Here is a 17,737-nt window from a genome sequence, read left to right on the forward strand (position 1 = left end):
CTGATTGGTAGAGGTGTTGCCATGAGGAATGCGCCAGGCAACTGTTAACTGCCAAGCTTTTGTTGAAATTCAAACCAGGCGAGTTGACTTTGGAGGCATTACCAAGGGGAATGAATGAGGAATGGCTGCCACCTCCAAGCTGTTGTCTAGTTGAAAAAGGTGAAATGCATGGTCATATTCTTTCCGGATGCAAAGGATAGGGCCATGTGTGTGAATATATGTAGCTTCTAGCACATGAAAATGAGCCATAGTTAACTGTTACCTGGGCATTCACCGCAGAATCACCTCTAACTATCAGAATATCAGCATGTTAAATGGGATAGACTTCAAACAGATTGAGCAACTTTAGACTGGGTATCCATGAGGTGTTGTGGCCCATCAGTACACTCAACCAAACTCTGTAACCTCATGGTTGGTCATATCCCCCATTCAACCATTACCATCAAGTCGGGGGTTCAACCCTAATTCAATGAAGAGTGCAGGAGGGTGTACTAGGAGCAACATTAGGCACACCTAGAAATTAGGTGTCAACCTGGAAGCTACAACACAGGGTAACTTGTGTGCCAAACAACATAAGCAACAACTAATAGAAAGTTAAAGTTTATTTATTAGTCACAAATAAGGATTACATTAACACTGCAATGAAGTTACTGTGAAATTCCCCTAGTCACCACAGTCCAGCGCCTGTTCAGGTCAATGCACCTAACCAACATGTCTTTTGGAATATGGGAGGAAATCAGAGTGCCCGGAGGAAACCAATGCAGACACAGGGAGAACGTGCAAACTCCACATAGACAGTGACTCAAGCTGGGAATCGACCCCAGGTCCCTGGTGCTGTGAAGCAGCAGTGCTAACCACTGTGCTACCACTGATCAAAGCTAAGCTGTTCAGCCCTGCCAAATCCAGTCATTAATGGTGGTGGACAATGAAATAAATCATGAGAGGAGGAGGCTCCACAAATATCCCCATCCTTAAGGATGTGGAATGGAAGTTGGGGGTGAGAAAAATAAGGCTGAGGTTTTTACTACAATCTTCAGCTAGAATTGCCAAGTGGATGATCCATTTCAGTCTTCTGTGGATGTCCCCAGCATTATACATGCCAATTTTCAGCCAATTTGATTCACTCCATGTGACATCAAGAAGTGGCTGAAGGCACTAGATACTGCAAAGGCACTTGACCCTGACAATTTTCCAGCAGTAATACTGAAGACTTGTGTTCCAGAACTTGCCATGTCCCTAGCCAAGCTGTTCCAGTGCAACTACAGCACATGCATCTATCTGGCAATATGGGAGATTGCCCAGGTATGTCCTGTACACAAGAAACAGGATAAATCCTACCCAACCAATTACTGTCCCATCAGTCTACTAGAGTAGATTATAGAGCAGGTCATCAGTAAAGTGACTGAAGAGGTCATCACCAGTGCTTTCAAGTAGCACTTGCTGAGCATTAACTTGCTCACAGACACTCAGTTTGGGTTCACTCAGCTCCTGATGCTGCACAATATCCAGGCTTGGGCTGACAAGTGACAAATAACATTCGCATCACACAAGTATCAGTCAATAACCATCTTCAACAAGATCATCATTGTGCTTACAAGAGCAGGTCAGAGGCTAAGAATCCTGTGGTCTATAACTCACCTGCTGATTCCCCAAAGTCAGCCTGTCATTTACAAGGCATAAATCAGGAGTGTGATGGAATATTCTCCATTTGTCTGGATGAGTGCAGTTCCAACAACAAGGAACTTGAGACCATCTTGGACAAAGCTGTCCACTTGATTGCCACCCCTTCCACAAGTATTTCCTCCCTCCACTACTGACTCACTGTATGCATCAGCTACAAGATACACTGCAGAAACTCACCAAGCTGCTTTAGACAGCACCTTAAAAACCCACAATTGCAACCGTCTAGAAGGATAAGGGCAGGAGACATGTGGGAACGACACCAGGTGGAAATTCCCTTTCAAGACCTTCACCACACTGACTTGGAAATAAACTGTTGCTTGGTCAAAATCGTGGCACACCCTCCCTAACAGCACTTTGGGTGTACCTACACCATATAGACTGCAGTGGTTCAAGAAGGCAGCTCACCACCTCCTTCTCCTGGAATATGCAATAAATGCTGGCCTAGACAGTGATGCTCACATCCTATAAATGAAGCAGCACCCTCTTCTCATGTAGTATTAATTGTTGTTCCCTTTGAGATTTGGTACTTCTATGATTCTGTCCTGATGAGTACAGAATGAAAAGCTTCAACAGCATGTCTATTTTCAGTGAAATTTCTTTAACTCAGCATAAAAATCACATCTGGGAAAGCATTTTTAGGGCTCTGTCTTTAAAAGCAAAAAGGCTGCATCAAAGATTTCACTGTTTTTAGGGACGTCTAATCAAAGAAATCAGGTATGAGATTCTTCAGCCTCCCAGCCATGTGTTTCCCACCAGTGGGAGGTGGCACGTTGTTTGTTAATGGCAGGATCTTCAGGTCTCAATGGGATCTTCAATGGGAATTCCCATTGACATCATCCCATGCTAGCGGGAAATCTATAGGCGGGAGTGCATTGCCAGCGGGACTGGAGAATCCTGCCGGTGTGAACCGTGGGAGAATTCCAGCCCAGGTGTACCCTTCATCAAAAGTAATGCAGTGAATGATTGAATATCATGCTGTTTCATTTTGCATCGTCTATTTGGTCAACTTTGTAAAATGGTTTGCCGTACATTTTATGAGGAAGATCAGTGCTCTATAAATTGAGCCTAATATTGTCAGACTTAATATTAATTTAATGTCATCTCAACAACTGAAAAGTAAGGCTGATAATTCAATAACAACTTGGAACATAAATTGAAGGCATATGTAAAGTGATATTATTAACAGAAAAAGAGAGAGAAAGAAAGACTGCATTTATATAGCACTTGTCACAACCTTGGAATATCCCAGTGTGTTTTACAGCAAATGAAGAATTTCCTGAAGTACAGACACTGCTGTAAGGGAGGAAATGCAGCAGCCAATTTATCCACAACTTTATCTCCTGCAAACAACAATATGATAGTGATCAGATAATCTGTTTTTGTGTTGCTAATTGAGGAATAAATATTGTCCAGGACATGAGAGAGAACTCCCTACTCTTCTTCAAAATGGTGCCTTCCTTGGAATCTTTAATGTTCACCTGACAGAGCAGACAAGGCCTCAGTTTAAAGTCTCAGCCCAATGGCGTGTTTATATCCCTAAAAACTTTTCTCTCTGCCATTTTAATGAAGGTATTAACCTAATTATTTTGATTACTTGATACTCCCTTTAGCGGTTAACACCCTTAATTAAGACACATAAAGGAATGTCAAAAGAATGCTTTAGGCTAGCACTGGCCACATTAATTTCTGATCTCATAGTGTTACTACATTGAAGCATTAAGTTATTCTTTTACCTCCTTCCTATAGTAATGTGCAGTTTGAGTTAACATTGCAGCTCAGTGTTATTCTAGAATAAGATCATATTGAAACTGCAGGGAAACTGATGAAGTGCACTCATTGATCCCCTGCTCCCCTCAGCTGAGGGCAGTGATAGCTCAAAGGTGGAGAATGAGTGTAGCTATACCTTTACCTCCAGAGAAGATGGTGCTGGCTATTATTGGAGCAGTCACCACTGAGGTTGTGACAGGGACATAGCTGAAATGGTAGAAGATGATGGTATCTTCATACCTGAGCATCCGTCTGGCATCCCACTTGCCTAACAATCTCTTCTGATTTACAATTTGGACATTTCAACTCCCTTCACCTCAACCGTAGCCTTGCATCTTTCTCTTTTCAGATACTGAAACTTGGACAGGCAGTGGTAAAATGGCAACATATGTAAGTAAAGAATCATATAACCATAGAATCCCTACAGTGCAAAAGGAGGCCATTCAGCCCATCAAATCTGTGCTGCCTCTCCAACAGAGCATTTTATCCAAAGGCTGTAGTTTCATGATGGCAAACTTTGACGCCCCCTCTGTTGAGTATTAGCCATACCTTTAGCAAAAGCTGTTCCTGTATGGCTACAACACTGGCATCTTCCTGACAATGTGCAATATTGCCTTGGTATGTTCCCTCTACGTGACAGTTCCAATATAACCCATCAGCCTACTCTTGATCATCAGCAGAGCGATGGAAGGTGTTCTCAACAGTGTGGATAAGCAGCATTTATTCGGCAACAACCTGCTCACTGATGCTGACATCGGGTTCCACCAAGGCCATTTAGCACCAGATGTCACTACACCCTTGGTCCAAGCATCAAAAATTTGAATTCATGCAAAGAAGGTTTCTCCTCTTCCTTTCTCTCCCTTTTCCAGGAATCTGTCCCACTCTGCATTGCCTCTGTTCATTCAACAAGTCATGTTGCATTCCAAATGGAATGGCTTGTCATCATTATCTGTCCTTCAATTCGAGATTGGCATCCACTTAGGGCTATAAGCTTCTGCCATGGGTCATCAGGTGACTGAACAGACTGATTGTTGACCCACAGATCTTTGGGCACATTGGGCAGGATGTTCCAGATGATATTGGGATCTGGAGTGCAGGACTTGGTTCATAATCTTTCTTTCTCTGTCTCAGCTCTGCCCCATCATAGAGACATTTTCACTCAAGACATGATGCAACTTAATGGACCAAGATGTCACCATTTTGAACAGTTGGTAGCAAGCTCTTCCTTTTCATTAATGTAGATGATGCATGTTTCAAGAAGACCTTCAGAGTGTGCCTTTGAAACATTTTCTTTGTCCTCCCCTGGAATGTTGACAATTTGAATGTTGAGAAAACAGAATCTGGCGGGCGAACCATTTCTCAGCCAAACGGACACAGCATCCACACAGCGGAAACACAGAAAATGCTGAAAAATCTCGGCAGGTCCAACAGCAACTGTAGAGAGAGAGTAGAACCACAGTTTTGAGTCTGGATAACCCTTCGTCAGAACTAACAGCAAGGAAAATCAAAAAAGATTTATATTATGAGGCTGGGGAGGTCAGTGGCGGGGGTCTGTAATAGGACAAAGGGAATGTAAGTGAGGATGAAGAAGGCTGAGAGAGGTGGTGAGAGTGTCCATTAAGTGATCAGAATGTGTGAATGCAAAACAGAGGTAGAGATGGTAAGGTAGTTGGCTTGAAGAAGGGGAGGAGGTGAGGGTGAGGGGGGCAAGAACGAGAGTAGGAATGGAGAAGTGAAAAAATTTTGTTGCGAAAGAAGGATGATAAAAATGAATGAATGAGATGAAAATAAGATACAGAATGAAATAAAGTAATTGGAAATGGGATGAAGGTGGATGGGAGAGTTCATGCTCTGAAGGGTTGAAATCAGTGTTCAGTCCGGAAGGCTACAAAGTGCCCAACTGGAAGGTGAGGTGCTGTTCCTCCAGTTTTTGTTGGGGTTTTCTAGAACATTGCAAAAGGCCAAGGACGGACATGTGAACAAGAGAGCTGGGTGGTGTGTTGAAGTGCAAATGATACGAAGGCCGGGGTCCTGCTTGTGGATGGACTGAAAGTATTCAGCAAAGCAATCATCCAGTCTGTGTTTGGTCTCTCTGATGTAGAGTAGTCGGCATTGGGGGGCAGCGAATGCAATAGACCAGATTGAAGGACGTGCATGTGAAGCGCTGCTTCAACTGAAAGAGGTGTTTAGGACCTGGGACGGTGAGCAGGTAAAAGAGCAGGTGTTGTACCTTCTACAATTGCATGGATAAGGGGTGAGGTGTTAGGTGTGATGGTGGAGTGGACCAGGGTGCCCCAGAGAGAACAGTCCCCGCGGAAGGCTGCCAAGCAGGGGGAGGGGGTGCTGGTGGGAGATGTGTTGAGTGGTGCCATCATGCTGACGTTGGTGGAAATGGCGGAGGATAGTCCTTTGAATGTGAGGACTGATTGTGTGAAAAATGAGCACAAGAAGGATCCTATCTTGGTTGAGGGAGGGAGGAGAGACAATGAGAGCAGTGGTCTGGGGGATGGGTTGGACGCGGTTCAGAGCCCTGCCAACCACAGTGGGTGAAAAACCACGATTGAGGAAGAAGGAAGTGGCACCATCAGAATAGATGCAGTAGAGGCGAAGAGACTGAGAGAATGGGATGGAATCCTTATAGGATGAGCTGTAGTCAAAGTAGTTGTCAGAGTCAGTGGGCTTGTAATGGAGATTGGTGGAAAGTTTATCACTAGAAGTGGAGACAGAGAGGTCAAGGAAGGGAAGTATCAGAGATGGGCCATGTGAAGCTGATTAGGGGTGGAAATTGGAAACAAAATTGGAAAATTTTTCCAGGTCCAGATGAGAGCATGAAGTGGCATCAAAACAGTCGTCGATATATTGATAATGGAGTTAAGGGAGGGGGCACAGTAGGACTGGAAGAAGGAATGCTCCACATGACCCATAAAGAGGCGGGCACAACTGGGACCCATGCAGGATTGGAGTTGGAAAATAGAACATAGAACGTTATAGCTCAGTACAGGCCCTTCGCCCTCAATGTTGTGCTGAGCTATGTCCAATCCCAGGATCAAGCTATCCCATTCCCTATAATTCTGGTGTGCTCCATGTGCCTATCCAGTAACTGCTTGGAAGTCCCTAAAGTGTCCGACTCCACTATCCCAGCAGGCAGTCTATTCCATGCAGAGGGATTGGACATCCATGGTGAAAAGGAGGCAGTTTGGGCCATGGAATTGAAAGTTGTTTCAGAAACACTGCAGATATTTCTCTCACGCTCTTATATGTCACTGGTACACATACTGGTACGGAAGTGTGGTGTTGACAACTATGGGAACTAATGCATTTGTATCTGGACGAAACTGGCTGGTACAAAAGCCTTGAAGTCAGGACAAAATCCTTCAACACATATCACCTCATTGATATAAGACATGTTAAAGAACTCTTGACAGCGCTATACACTTGGATTATTATAGCAGCAGTCAGTAGGAATCAACCAGAGACTAATCTGTAAGTAGTTGATGATCTCTTTAAATAGCATTGGTGGGAGATGGGAGGGGGGAGGGTCTTTTCTGCTTGCATGATTATGGGACAGCATTAGCAGCACATGTGTCAAATCATAAGAAAGTAAGAACATAAGAAATAGGAGCAGGAGTAGGCCATCTAGCCCTTCGAGCCTGCCCCGCCATTCAATAAGATCATGGCTGATCTGAAGTGGATCAGTTCCATTTACCCGCCTGCTCCCCATAACCCTCAATCCCCTTATCGATCAGAAATCTATCTACTCGTGACTTAAACATATTCAACGAGGCAGCCTCCACCACTTCAATGGGCAGAGAATTCCAGAGATTCACCACCCTTTGAGTGAAGAAGTTCCTCCTCAACTCTGTTCTAAACTGCTCCCCACCCCCCCGCTCCCTATTTTGAGGCTGTGCCCTCTAGTTCTGGTCAAATCAGCATTACACCAATTTGCAATTTGGTGGAATAAAAGTGTGCACTCATGATACGGTTGGACTTCTAACACTGCTCAGTACCCTAAATAGTGAGAACTATGTATTCAAATTTTGTGTCCACTAATGAGTGTCCAGAACAATTACCTGGATGCATTTGACTTGGTTTGTATTAACTCCAGTTACTCCACATAGATGGAAAATGAATGAATATTTTCACATTAAAAACAGAATTAAGAAGCTGTCTTTAACATCCTCAAGACATTCTATAGTGCTTCACAGATAATTAACAGCTTTTGAAGTGAAGACAGTGGTGTAATGGATAATCCATTTACACATATTATAGTTGCAGAAATAGCAGGGAAATAAATGATCAGAGAATCTGTTTTAGTGGTGTTGATAATGGAATAAATCTTGGCTAGGACATGAGGAGAATTTTGTGCTCTTTGACAAGTGACACAGGATCTTTTATATCCTCTTGAGAGTGTTTTATGCCTCATTCAAAAGTGTCAGCCTAGCTAGAGGTACTGAGGAAGGTATTTAAGGTACTGAGGAAGGTATCAAGGTCGCAGGAGTGTACAGGCAGACAGGATAGTGGGTTGAAGTGTATCTACTTCAATGCAAGGAGCATCTGGAATAAGGTAGGTGAACTTGGAGCATGGATTGATACTTGGGACTATGATGTTGTGGCCTATACGGAGACATGGTTAGAACAGGGACAGGAATGGTTGTTGGCAGTTCCAGGGTATAGATGTTTCAGTAAGAGTAGGGAAGGTGCTAAAACAGGTGGAGGAGTAGCATTGTTAATCAAGGATAGTTTAACGGCTGCTGAAAGGCATTTCGAGGGCGAAATGAGGTAATAGTTAGAAATAGGAAAGGATCGGTCACATTGTTAGGCGTTTTCTATAGGCCCCCACATAGTAATAGAGATGTGGAGGGGAAAATGGCAAAGCAGATTATGGATAGGTGTGGACATCACAGGGTAGTTATCATGGGTGACTTTAACTTTCCAAATATTGATTGGAACCTTAATAGGTAGAATAGTTTGGATGGGACACTTTTTGTACAGTGTGTGCAGGAGAGTTTCCTGACACAATATGTGGATAAGCCGACAAGAGGTGGAGCTACATTGGACTTGATACTGGGTAATGAACCAGGCCAAATGTTAGATTTGTTTATGGGAGAGCACTTTAGAGATAGTGACCACAATTCGGTGTCCTTCATTATTGAAATAGAGAGGGATAGGGTCACACGGTAGGGCAAGGTTTATAATTGGGGCAGGAGTAATTATGATGCGATTAGGCAAGAATTAGGGATGGGAACGGAAACTGTCAGGTATGGGCACAAACAAAAAGTGGAGCTTTTTCAAGGAACAAAAACTGAGTGTCTTTGATAAGTATGTCCCCGCCAAGCAGGGAGAAAATGGCTGAGTGAGGGAACCATGGCTCACATGGAGGTTGAATGTCTTATTAAGAGGAAAAAGGAAGCGTATGTAAGGATGCAAAAACAAGATTTAGTTAGGTCGCTTGAAGGTTACAAGGTAGCTAGGAATGAGTTAAAGGAAGGGCTTAGGAGAGCTAGGAGGGGGCATGAGAAGTCCTTGGTGGGTCGGATAAAAGAAAACCCCAAGGTTATGTGAGAAATAAAAGAATGGCCAGGGTGGGGTTAGGGCCAGTCAAGGATAGTAATGGGAACTTGTGCATGGAGTCAGAAGAGATAGGTGAGGTGTTGAATGAATACTTTTCTTCTGTGCTTACTAAGGAGAGGGGCCATGTTTTTGAGGATAAGTGCATGATACAAGCTGATAGGATGGAGGAGATAGATGTTCTGAAGGAAGATGTATTAGCAATTTTGAAAAACCTGAGGATCGATAAGTTGCCTGGGCCAGATGGGATACATCCTAGGATACTTTAGGCGGCAAGGGATGAGATTTGCGGAGCCTTTAGCTTTGATCTTTGGGTCCTCACTGTTCATGGAGATTGTGCCAGAGGACTGGAGAGGGGTGAATGTGTTCCTCTCTTCAAGAAAGGAAATAGAAATAACCCTGGTCATTATAGGCCAGTTAGTCTTACTTTGGTGGTCGGTAAGTTAATGGAAAGGATGCTGAGGGATAGGATTTATGACCATTTGGAAAGATGTAGCTTAATCCAGGATAGACAGCACGGTTTTGTGAGGGGTAAGTCTTAAATTTGTTGTTAATGTATTTCATAGCACATTTGGGATTGTCCAGTAAGTGTTGTCCAAGTGCAGAATCACATCTAACATTGGACATTATGTGCTGAGCTTTGCAGGTTTGGGTTGATTGTGTATGGGTAGTACTCTGTCTGTTGCAAACAGATGGAGGGGCATGCTGTTTGAAACAATCAAACAGTCTTTGGGACATGCAGCCTACATGTCTGGCACCCTTTTCTTATGCAGTATAAATTATTGTTCCCTTTGAAAATTGATATTCTTGTGTCTGTTCTGATGAGTGCAAGGTGAAAAGCTCCAACAGCATGTTTTTTTCAGCCTTACTCAAATTCTTAAATAAATCAATCAATAAGCTCTAAAGACAGACAAGTGTTTATTATTCTGCTGCACATTATGGGTAAAGCAATCAGCATCATAAGCCATATTGTCTTTTACCCCCACCCTGACTCAGGTAAAAGTGAACACCCTTTATCTTCAACTCTCTTGATGGACAACATGCTGTATCTGTCAGTTTTTAATGATCATATAAACTTTTCAAGAAAATAAAAATAACATGAAGGATTTTTAAATGCTATCTATTTCTAACCTGAATAACCAGAGGTCAATAACTGAATACCGAGAGGGACACCTCAGCCATTTTATTGTCACCCAAGGTCCAGCTGGTCCAGTTGTCAGTTGCATCACTTTAGTTCTCTAATTGCAATTTGCAGGCATAATTGGGCATTGTGTCTGCATGTTTGCATTTGGCACTCAATGGCCCAAACAGCAATCCTGATGAAAATGTGGTTGAGAAAACATGTGAAGGTAATGCGAAGGAAAATGAAGTGGAGTGATATAATAGGTGGCTGATCAAACATAACCTGTTTCACATCATTGCCAATAGTTAAAATTACCCACCCAGCATTAACATGCTGCTTGTGCATGAGCACACAGCTCTCCCTCCAGTAAAGAAATATGTCAAAAAAGATTTAGGAAAACCAGGTTAATAAGCTGCTATAGCATGAAGGAACCTACTCTAGTTGTTTCTTAAGTGAGTTGTACAGCCGGAATGCGCTTTTGAAATAGCTTAACAAGGGTGGAGGTAATAGCAAATTCCTCATTAACACAAACCCCTGAATGATTCAGTTAATTTATCAGGAAAATATGCACTGAGCCGGTTCAGCCCTGGCAAGAGCTTACACTGAAGGCTTTTGAAATACAGGCAGTCCTTGGAGTTATGACACAATTAGTCTCTGAAACCCATGGATGGGATTTTCTGCTCTCTCTTCCCCGACACAGCATGTTTTGCGGTGGTAGAGGCAGCCCACCATTGGTCTATGGTGAGATCTTCCAGTCCCTTCGCTGCCAACAGGGTTTTCCATTGTTTGCACCCACGGTAGGGGTCCACCATCAGTGGGACTGGGAATGGCCAGATAATCCCACTCCTTGTTGTAAGTCATAGAATCCCTACAATACGGAAGGAAGCCATTCAGCTTATTGAGTCCATACCAGCCACAATCCCTATTCCTGTAATTCCACACATTTGACCAAGCAAATACCCCTGACATTAGGGTCAATTTAGCATGGTCAATCAACCTAACCCACACATCTTTGGCCTGTGGGAGGAAACTGGAACACCCAGAGGAAACCCACATAGACATGGAGAAAAAGTGCAAACTGTACACAGACAGTGACCCGGGCCGGAATTGAACCCAGGACCCTGGCGCTGTGAGGCAGCATTGCTAACCACTGTGCCACCGTGCAGCCCACATACCAAAAAGTAATAAGTCAGAACCAATTTTCCCATAGGAACAATGGGGGATTGGTTCATGAACCAAGTACGGAAATCACTCATGAGTCACCCAGTGGTGTTAAATGCTCTCAACTCTTGCCTTGTCAAGTTGCTGAGACAACTGTTGATATCTGCATGCCTTAGCAGAAGTTCCTGAGTTAATGTAAGGGATATAATGAAGTCATCAATCACTGTCAGTTGCCTGTTTAATCTTGAACGTTTACAAGTATGAACACATACTAAATACATAAGCGTATAAATACATTAAAATTGCAATGGTTCTGCCAAAAGTACATAACAGAATAAAACATTAGTTTCCAACCTAATAAAGACAGTTCAACTTGTCCAGTTGTAGAGCTGGGTGGTGCGGAGCATCAATGTGCAGGTACAAATGTGATGGCACAGTGTCAGAAACTTGAAACTGACTTTGTAAAATCGAAATGGGACATCAATTTCTAAATGTGATAAGTGCTGTTCTCCATAACTCAAACGCAATGAAGTCAATGACTGCCGGTGAACAAAAGGCTAACTTTGGAACATGTGCAAGCCTAAAGGCACGACACTCCGGGCACAAATCATGGGAACATATGTATTCTTAAGCCTAAATTCCGATGTAGTGAAGTTTCATTCTCTGCCCTGGTTCTTGTCACTATGATTCCCTGATAAACACAGTTAAAATATACGACAATTGATATGCCGATGTATAAGTGGGATGTATTGAGTGAAATATTGGATTAAACACAATCCTTTTACTTTGTTATTTTCTTGCAGAGTAATGGAGAAAGGGCAAAAAGAGAGGCAGCTGATTCGATTGAAAGGCTGTGTGGCATCCTGGAAGAGCGCAAAATGAAACTCATCAAGTCAATTGAGGACAGTTGTTCCTCCAGATTGGAGAAACTGCGATTCCAAATGGATGAATATCAGGGAATGCTGGAAAATAGTGGGCTTGTTGGATATGCTCAAGAAGTACTGAAGGAAACAGACCAATCCTGCTTTGTGCAGACAGCAAAGCAACTGCACACCAGGTGGGTCCAAAAGAAATTGCACCCCTGCTGTACATATAATAGCATTGATAGGATCTCTTATATTCTCTATAAAATACATATTAAACTTTAATTTTAGTAAGGTCACAATATTCGATTGAAGTCACAATATTCGATCATAGCAGATTTTGAGAACATGTAGGATAACTCTGGCATCAGCCAGAACATGTTTTTCTCACATGGAGAATGTGCTTTGAGGAGCTGTGTCAGACTGGTCCCATTTCCAATGGCTTGTTCCTGTTGCACCAACTTTTGCCTAATTTTCCTTTAAAAATCCATGTGAAACAAAGCAATTTAAAATACCTCCTGCAATAAGTTTAACATCTTCATCTGCATATCAAGACTTACATAAGAAACATAAGAAATAGGAGCAGGAGTAGGCCATCTAGCCCCTCGAGCCTGCCCCGCCATTCAATAAGATCATGGCTGATCTGTCGTGGCTCAGTTCCACATTCCCGCTCTCTCCCCATAACCCTTAATCCCCTTGCCTATCAAAAACCTATCAACCGTGTCTTAAATATATTGAGCGAGGCAGCCTCCACCATTTCAACAGGCAGAGAATTCCAGAGATTCACCACCCTTTGAGTGAAGAAATTCCTCCTCAACTCCATTCTAAACCGCCCCCCCCTTTATCTTGAGGCTGTGCCCTCTAGCCCTACTGTCCTTTCTGAGTGGGAAGAGCCTCTCCACCTCTGTCCTATCCATTCCATTCATCATCTTATATGTCTCGATGAGATCTCCCCTCATTCTTCTAAACTCTTACGAGTACAAGCCTAGTTTATTCAGCCTCTCCTCATAGTTCAACCCCCTCAACTCCGGTATCAACCTAGTAAACCTCCTCTGCACTCCTTCCAAGGCCAAAATATCCTTGCATAAGTGCGGCGACCAAAACTGCACACAGTACTCCAGCTGTGGCCTCACCAGTGCCCTGTACAGTTGCAGCAAGACCTCCCTACTTTTATATTCAATCCCCCTCGCTATGAATGACTTCCATTTGTTTTGAGGAGGTGAGTGATGTGGATGAGTGAACAGAAGGGAAGGAAAACGTTTTCCTGGGGATTGAGTCTGCCAGGAAACTCCTAATATAGTGACAATGCCATTTTTTAAACAGCTATATTTCCTGGCCCTATCTTGGAATGATTGAAAATGGCTGCTAACCATTGTTGCACCACTACCATGTCCTTTCTCCTGTTTTGTGAGTTAAATTTATTAGCTATTTCAAATTGGCTCCCAGTCAAAATCTCATTAGTTACCAGACAGTGGCTCAACAGATAATTCTGGTGACGGTATGTGGTCCCAAAAATGAAACAGCTGAGACCAGGTGAGCCTGTGGAGGGACCAGAATGCCTCCAGTAAGCCCTCTTCTTCAATCTCTTCTCAAGAGCACTTAGGGATGAGCAATAAATGGTAGCCTAGCCAGCAACACCTATAGCCCTTAAATGAATAAAAAGAATCTGAAACATAAGCCATAGTTCCCACTGTCATTCTAAACCGAGCGCCATGATAGGCCCACTGAACTTGACGAGTGACAGGGGCAAAGAAAGATGGAAGGAAAATGGGCCTGGAAACAAGGCTGTGCTCCTCAACTGCCATTTACTTCAATGGGTGATGAAAAGTGGCTAACGAAGGGAGGGAATTTGAGGTTAAGTTGTTGACACTGCCCAATTGCATCCCCTTTTACTGCTGCTTTTTCGCTAATTTCAGATGAGTTGGTGGCAGAAAACTCAGCACTAAATCTGAATATTTCTGAATCCAAGTTCTTTTGTTTGATGAGCCACGATATTCTTGTGCTCTCAGATACAAAGCCCACGGTTACACTAAAATGATCAGGTAACACTCTTGTACAGTGCTGAAGGAGTGCTGCTTGTTGGAAGTGCAATCCTTTAGATGAGACATTAAACTAATTTCCTATCTGCTTCATGTGTCAATGCATGAATGTAAGGATTCCATGCACCTTTCATAAAATTACATATAAACAACAAAACACATAGTAGTCTCCTTTACTCAACCATTTCTGTGTTTATATTAGTAGACCTAATGCCATGTGTATGTCCTATTCCAACTTTCCCAAAATCCTGTTTGATTTACCTCCCTACCTATTCTCACATGTTAACCTATTTCCTGCTTCATCACTAGCTCCTGATAGTTTAATCACAGCTTTACAATCAGGGAGAAAATGCTGGAAAATCTCAGCAAGTCTGACAGCATCTGTAAGAAGAGGAAAGAGCTTGACGTTTGGAGTCCAGATGGCCCTTTGTCATCCCCAGGTCCAAGAGCTTTGACAAAGGGTCATCTGGACTTGAAACGTCTGCTCTTCTCTTCCCTCACAGATGTTGCCAGACCTGCTGAGATTTTCCAGCAATTTCTCTTTTGGTTTCAGATTCCAGCATCTGCAGTAATTTGCTTCTATCTATTTTCTGTAATCCCAGACCCTCGAATGTGGATTGGTATCATTGTGGATAGAGAACTGTTAATAGTCAGCATGTAAAAATCACACTTTAGTGGGTGGAAGTCATGTTGGTCATGATTCTTTTGAAAGTAGATGGGGTGCATGTTTGTATAATTCTGCATGGCCATGTTTGCAAGAGTTTCTACAGGACGTCCCATGTCAAGGTTATGCTCACATGGAGGTAAGCGCAGACTGCTTGGCCAAATGGCCTGTCTCCATGCTTCAACTTCTATATACTTCTATGTATGTTATAAAAGTTGAAGAATAAATACATCAACTTGCAACACTAGGTGATGGTTGATATTTTAATGCTACCGAAACATCAAACGTACAATGAAAACACCCATATTGTGGGACAAGGCACCAAATACTGCTGTCTGGGCTTAGTAAGTACAGGGACCATTCTCCACTAGCCAAACTCCAACTTCTCTTTGGCCTCCATCATTTTTACATCCAAACCAATGAAAAATATCTTGCCTTTCCCACTAAATATAGTGAGAATCCTCCTCCATCTCCTTATTCTTTATACTCTATTATTTCTTTTCAGTTGTCTCAGCCAGTACAGTTGTTCTCCTGGAGAGTAAACTTTTGCCTTCTTTATTTTTGCCACTATAGGAAAATCTCACAAGAGAAATGAATGGCCCCTTTACTTATTAAACCTACGACAGTAAGAGTCCACAGGATTTCCATGCTCCATCATCACCACTTTTCAATTCCCATACTTTACAGAACACTTGAACATATGATTCTATGATTCTGCATCACTGGAACTTTAAAGTCCGAAGATGTGTGGGTTAGGTTGATTGGCCGTGCTAAGAAAATGCCCCTTAGTGTCCAGGGATGCGTAGGTTAGAGGGATTAGTGGGTATAATATGTAGGGATATGGGGGTAGGGCCTGGGTGGGATTGTGTTCAGTGCAGACTCGATGGGCCGAAGGGCCTCTTTCTGCACTGTAGGGTTCTATGATTCTATAACACTGAAGAAATAGTTTCCTTCACGTTATCACTTGCTATAATGAGAGTGATATCACCAGAAGGGAAGAATATCAGGAGAAGATCGGCATGGTGGCACAGTAGTTGGCACTGCTGCCTCACAGTTCCAGGGACCAGGGTTCAACTCCTGGCTTGGGTCACCGTCTGTGTGGAGTTTGCATATTCTCCCCATGTCTGTGTGGGTTTCTTCCGGATGCTCCCATTTCCTCCCACACTCCAAAGATGTGTGGGTTGGGTTAATTGGCCATGCTAAATTTCCTGTTAGCGTCCTGAGATGTGTAGGTTAGAGGGATTGGTGGGTTGAGTGTGTGAGGTGACGGGAATGGGGCCTGGCTGGGATTGTTGTTGGTGCAGATTTGATGGGCTGAGTGGCCTCCTTTGGCATTGTAGGGTTGCTATGATTCTATGATTCTGCATCCCTGGATTCCGCATCTCTCTGAAGTCTGTTGGATCTACAACCTTTTCGATTCCCTTTTAATGCATCCATATCCTTTCGTAACTATAGCTGCAGTAGCAGCATGCTGGTCCATCATGACAGAAATAAATAAATAAATAATGTGCCATTTATTATTTTGTGTAGTTAACATTTGAAAATTTTTTTCATGAAATGGCTTGTAGCAGTAGTACCCAGGGCTGGACTGTCATGGTTACTTTGTTACTGGTGAAATTTGAAATAAAATGTAGTTTTTCTAGGTTAGGTGCTAACATGAATCCCAGGTACTGTCTGTGATATGAAAGAAGCATACATTGTAAATATAACAACACTGGGCCTATTGTCTCCAATGAAACAAAAACTATTGGCCAATCCCTAGGACACCATTTGAAATGAAAATAATGTTTCTCTGTTGCATTGTTTGGAATCACCTTTGAATTGAGAAGTATTAGTTTTAATTTGTTTTGTTTTGCGCCCTTTGTCCAAGTGAAGAAAAGACTTGATTATTCGCATAACATTTGTGTTTCAGGATCCGAATGGCTACTGAATCTCTGAAAACTTTCCAACCAGCTGCAGAACCTGACTTCACAGATTTTACTCTGGATGTTTCCAGAGAGGAAGAGCTCCTCAAAGATCTGGCATTTACAAATGGTGAGTGTGTTTGAAGTAAATTGTTTCTTGCTTGGCTTAACATCCATAAAGAAGACAGTGGCATGGTCTAAAATAATATTCTATTGGTTTGCAGATCACTTACACTTTACAAGTGTATATAAAAAATATTTTGTTTTACCTTTCATGAAAGGTTGTTTTTCTTTCCCCATAAAGCTATCCAGTTATAAATATCTGCAAAATGGCACAGCTTGTACTATTGCACAAACATGTACTTTACGCTTCAGTCCATATGGTGCTAGGAAACAAAATATTAGCACAGACTGTGACTTACACAGAGTATATGAAAGCATCTAACAGCAAGGTAACCTGTTTTTCCTTCAGTCTACACAGGACTGAGTGTTCAAGACTTTTGCTTCAGAAATTCTACACTTTGGCCATTCACAAAGCTTAAATTGAAAGCAAAACAACCCCATGATTGTAAAGATTACTGTATGAGCCCTTTAAATCACTCCTATCCTCTCTCCTTCTCATGCTGAACCTCGACTGTGGTCTGCACAGTTGCCAAAAATCTGCCAAGGATTCCTCCACTTTTATGGAGAGGAGTTCATGGCACAAAGTGATGGACGACATTGGCGAGATGTTCATCATGAACCTCCCGAAGGACTTATTTATAATATTTTGAAAAGTAAATGATCCACACTGTAATTTATGAACCGTACATTATATAAAATGTTCACATTTTACACATCTAGATTGATTACTGTGGTTGCACTGATGCATTGATCAATTGGCTTATTCCATTCCCATGCACCAACAACTCTACACACCCACCATCTCTGACCCCCTCATCCATCCCCATCCCAACACCCACCCT

At 42.7% G+C, this 17,737-nt stretch overlaps 1 protein-coding gene across 4 annotated transcripts in view; it reads left to right on the plus strand.

Moving 5' to 3' along the window:
• trim36 (tripartite motif containing 36) overlaps window positions 1-17,737 on the plus strand; it is a 112,587-nt gene that overhangs the window by 53,183 nt on the left and 41,667 nt on the right. For all 4 annotated transcript variants that reach the window (XM_080188991.1, XM_080188992.1, XM_080188993.1 and 1 more), the window contains 2 exons: window positions 12,106-12,359; window positions 16,781-16,902. In XM_080188991.1, the coding sequence (XP_080045117.1) occupies window positions 12,106-12,359; window positions 16,781-16,902 (376 nt within the window). The remainder of the gene's footprint in view (window positions 1-12,105; window positions 12,360-16,780; window positions 16,903-17,737) is intronic.

Source organism: Carcharhinus amblyrhynchos, chromosome 5 (genome assembly GCF_965287045.1).
Source record: "Carcharhinus amblyrhynchos chromosome 5, sCarAmb.v2.hapA, whole genome shotgun sequence".
NCBI classification, from domain to species: domain Eukaryota; kingdom Metazoa; phylum Chordata; class Chondrichthyes; order Carcharhiniformes; family Carcharhinidae; genus Carcharhinus; species Carcharhinus amblyrhynchos.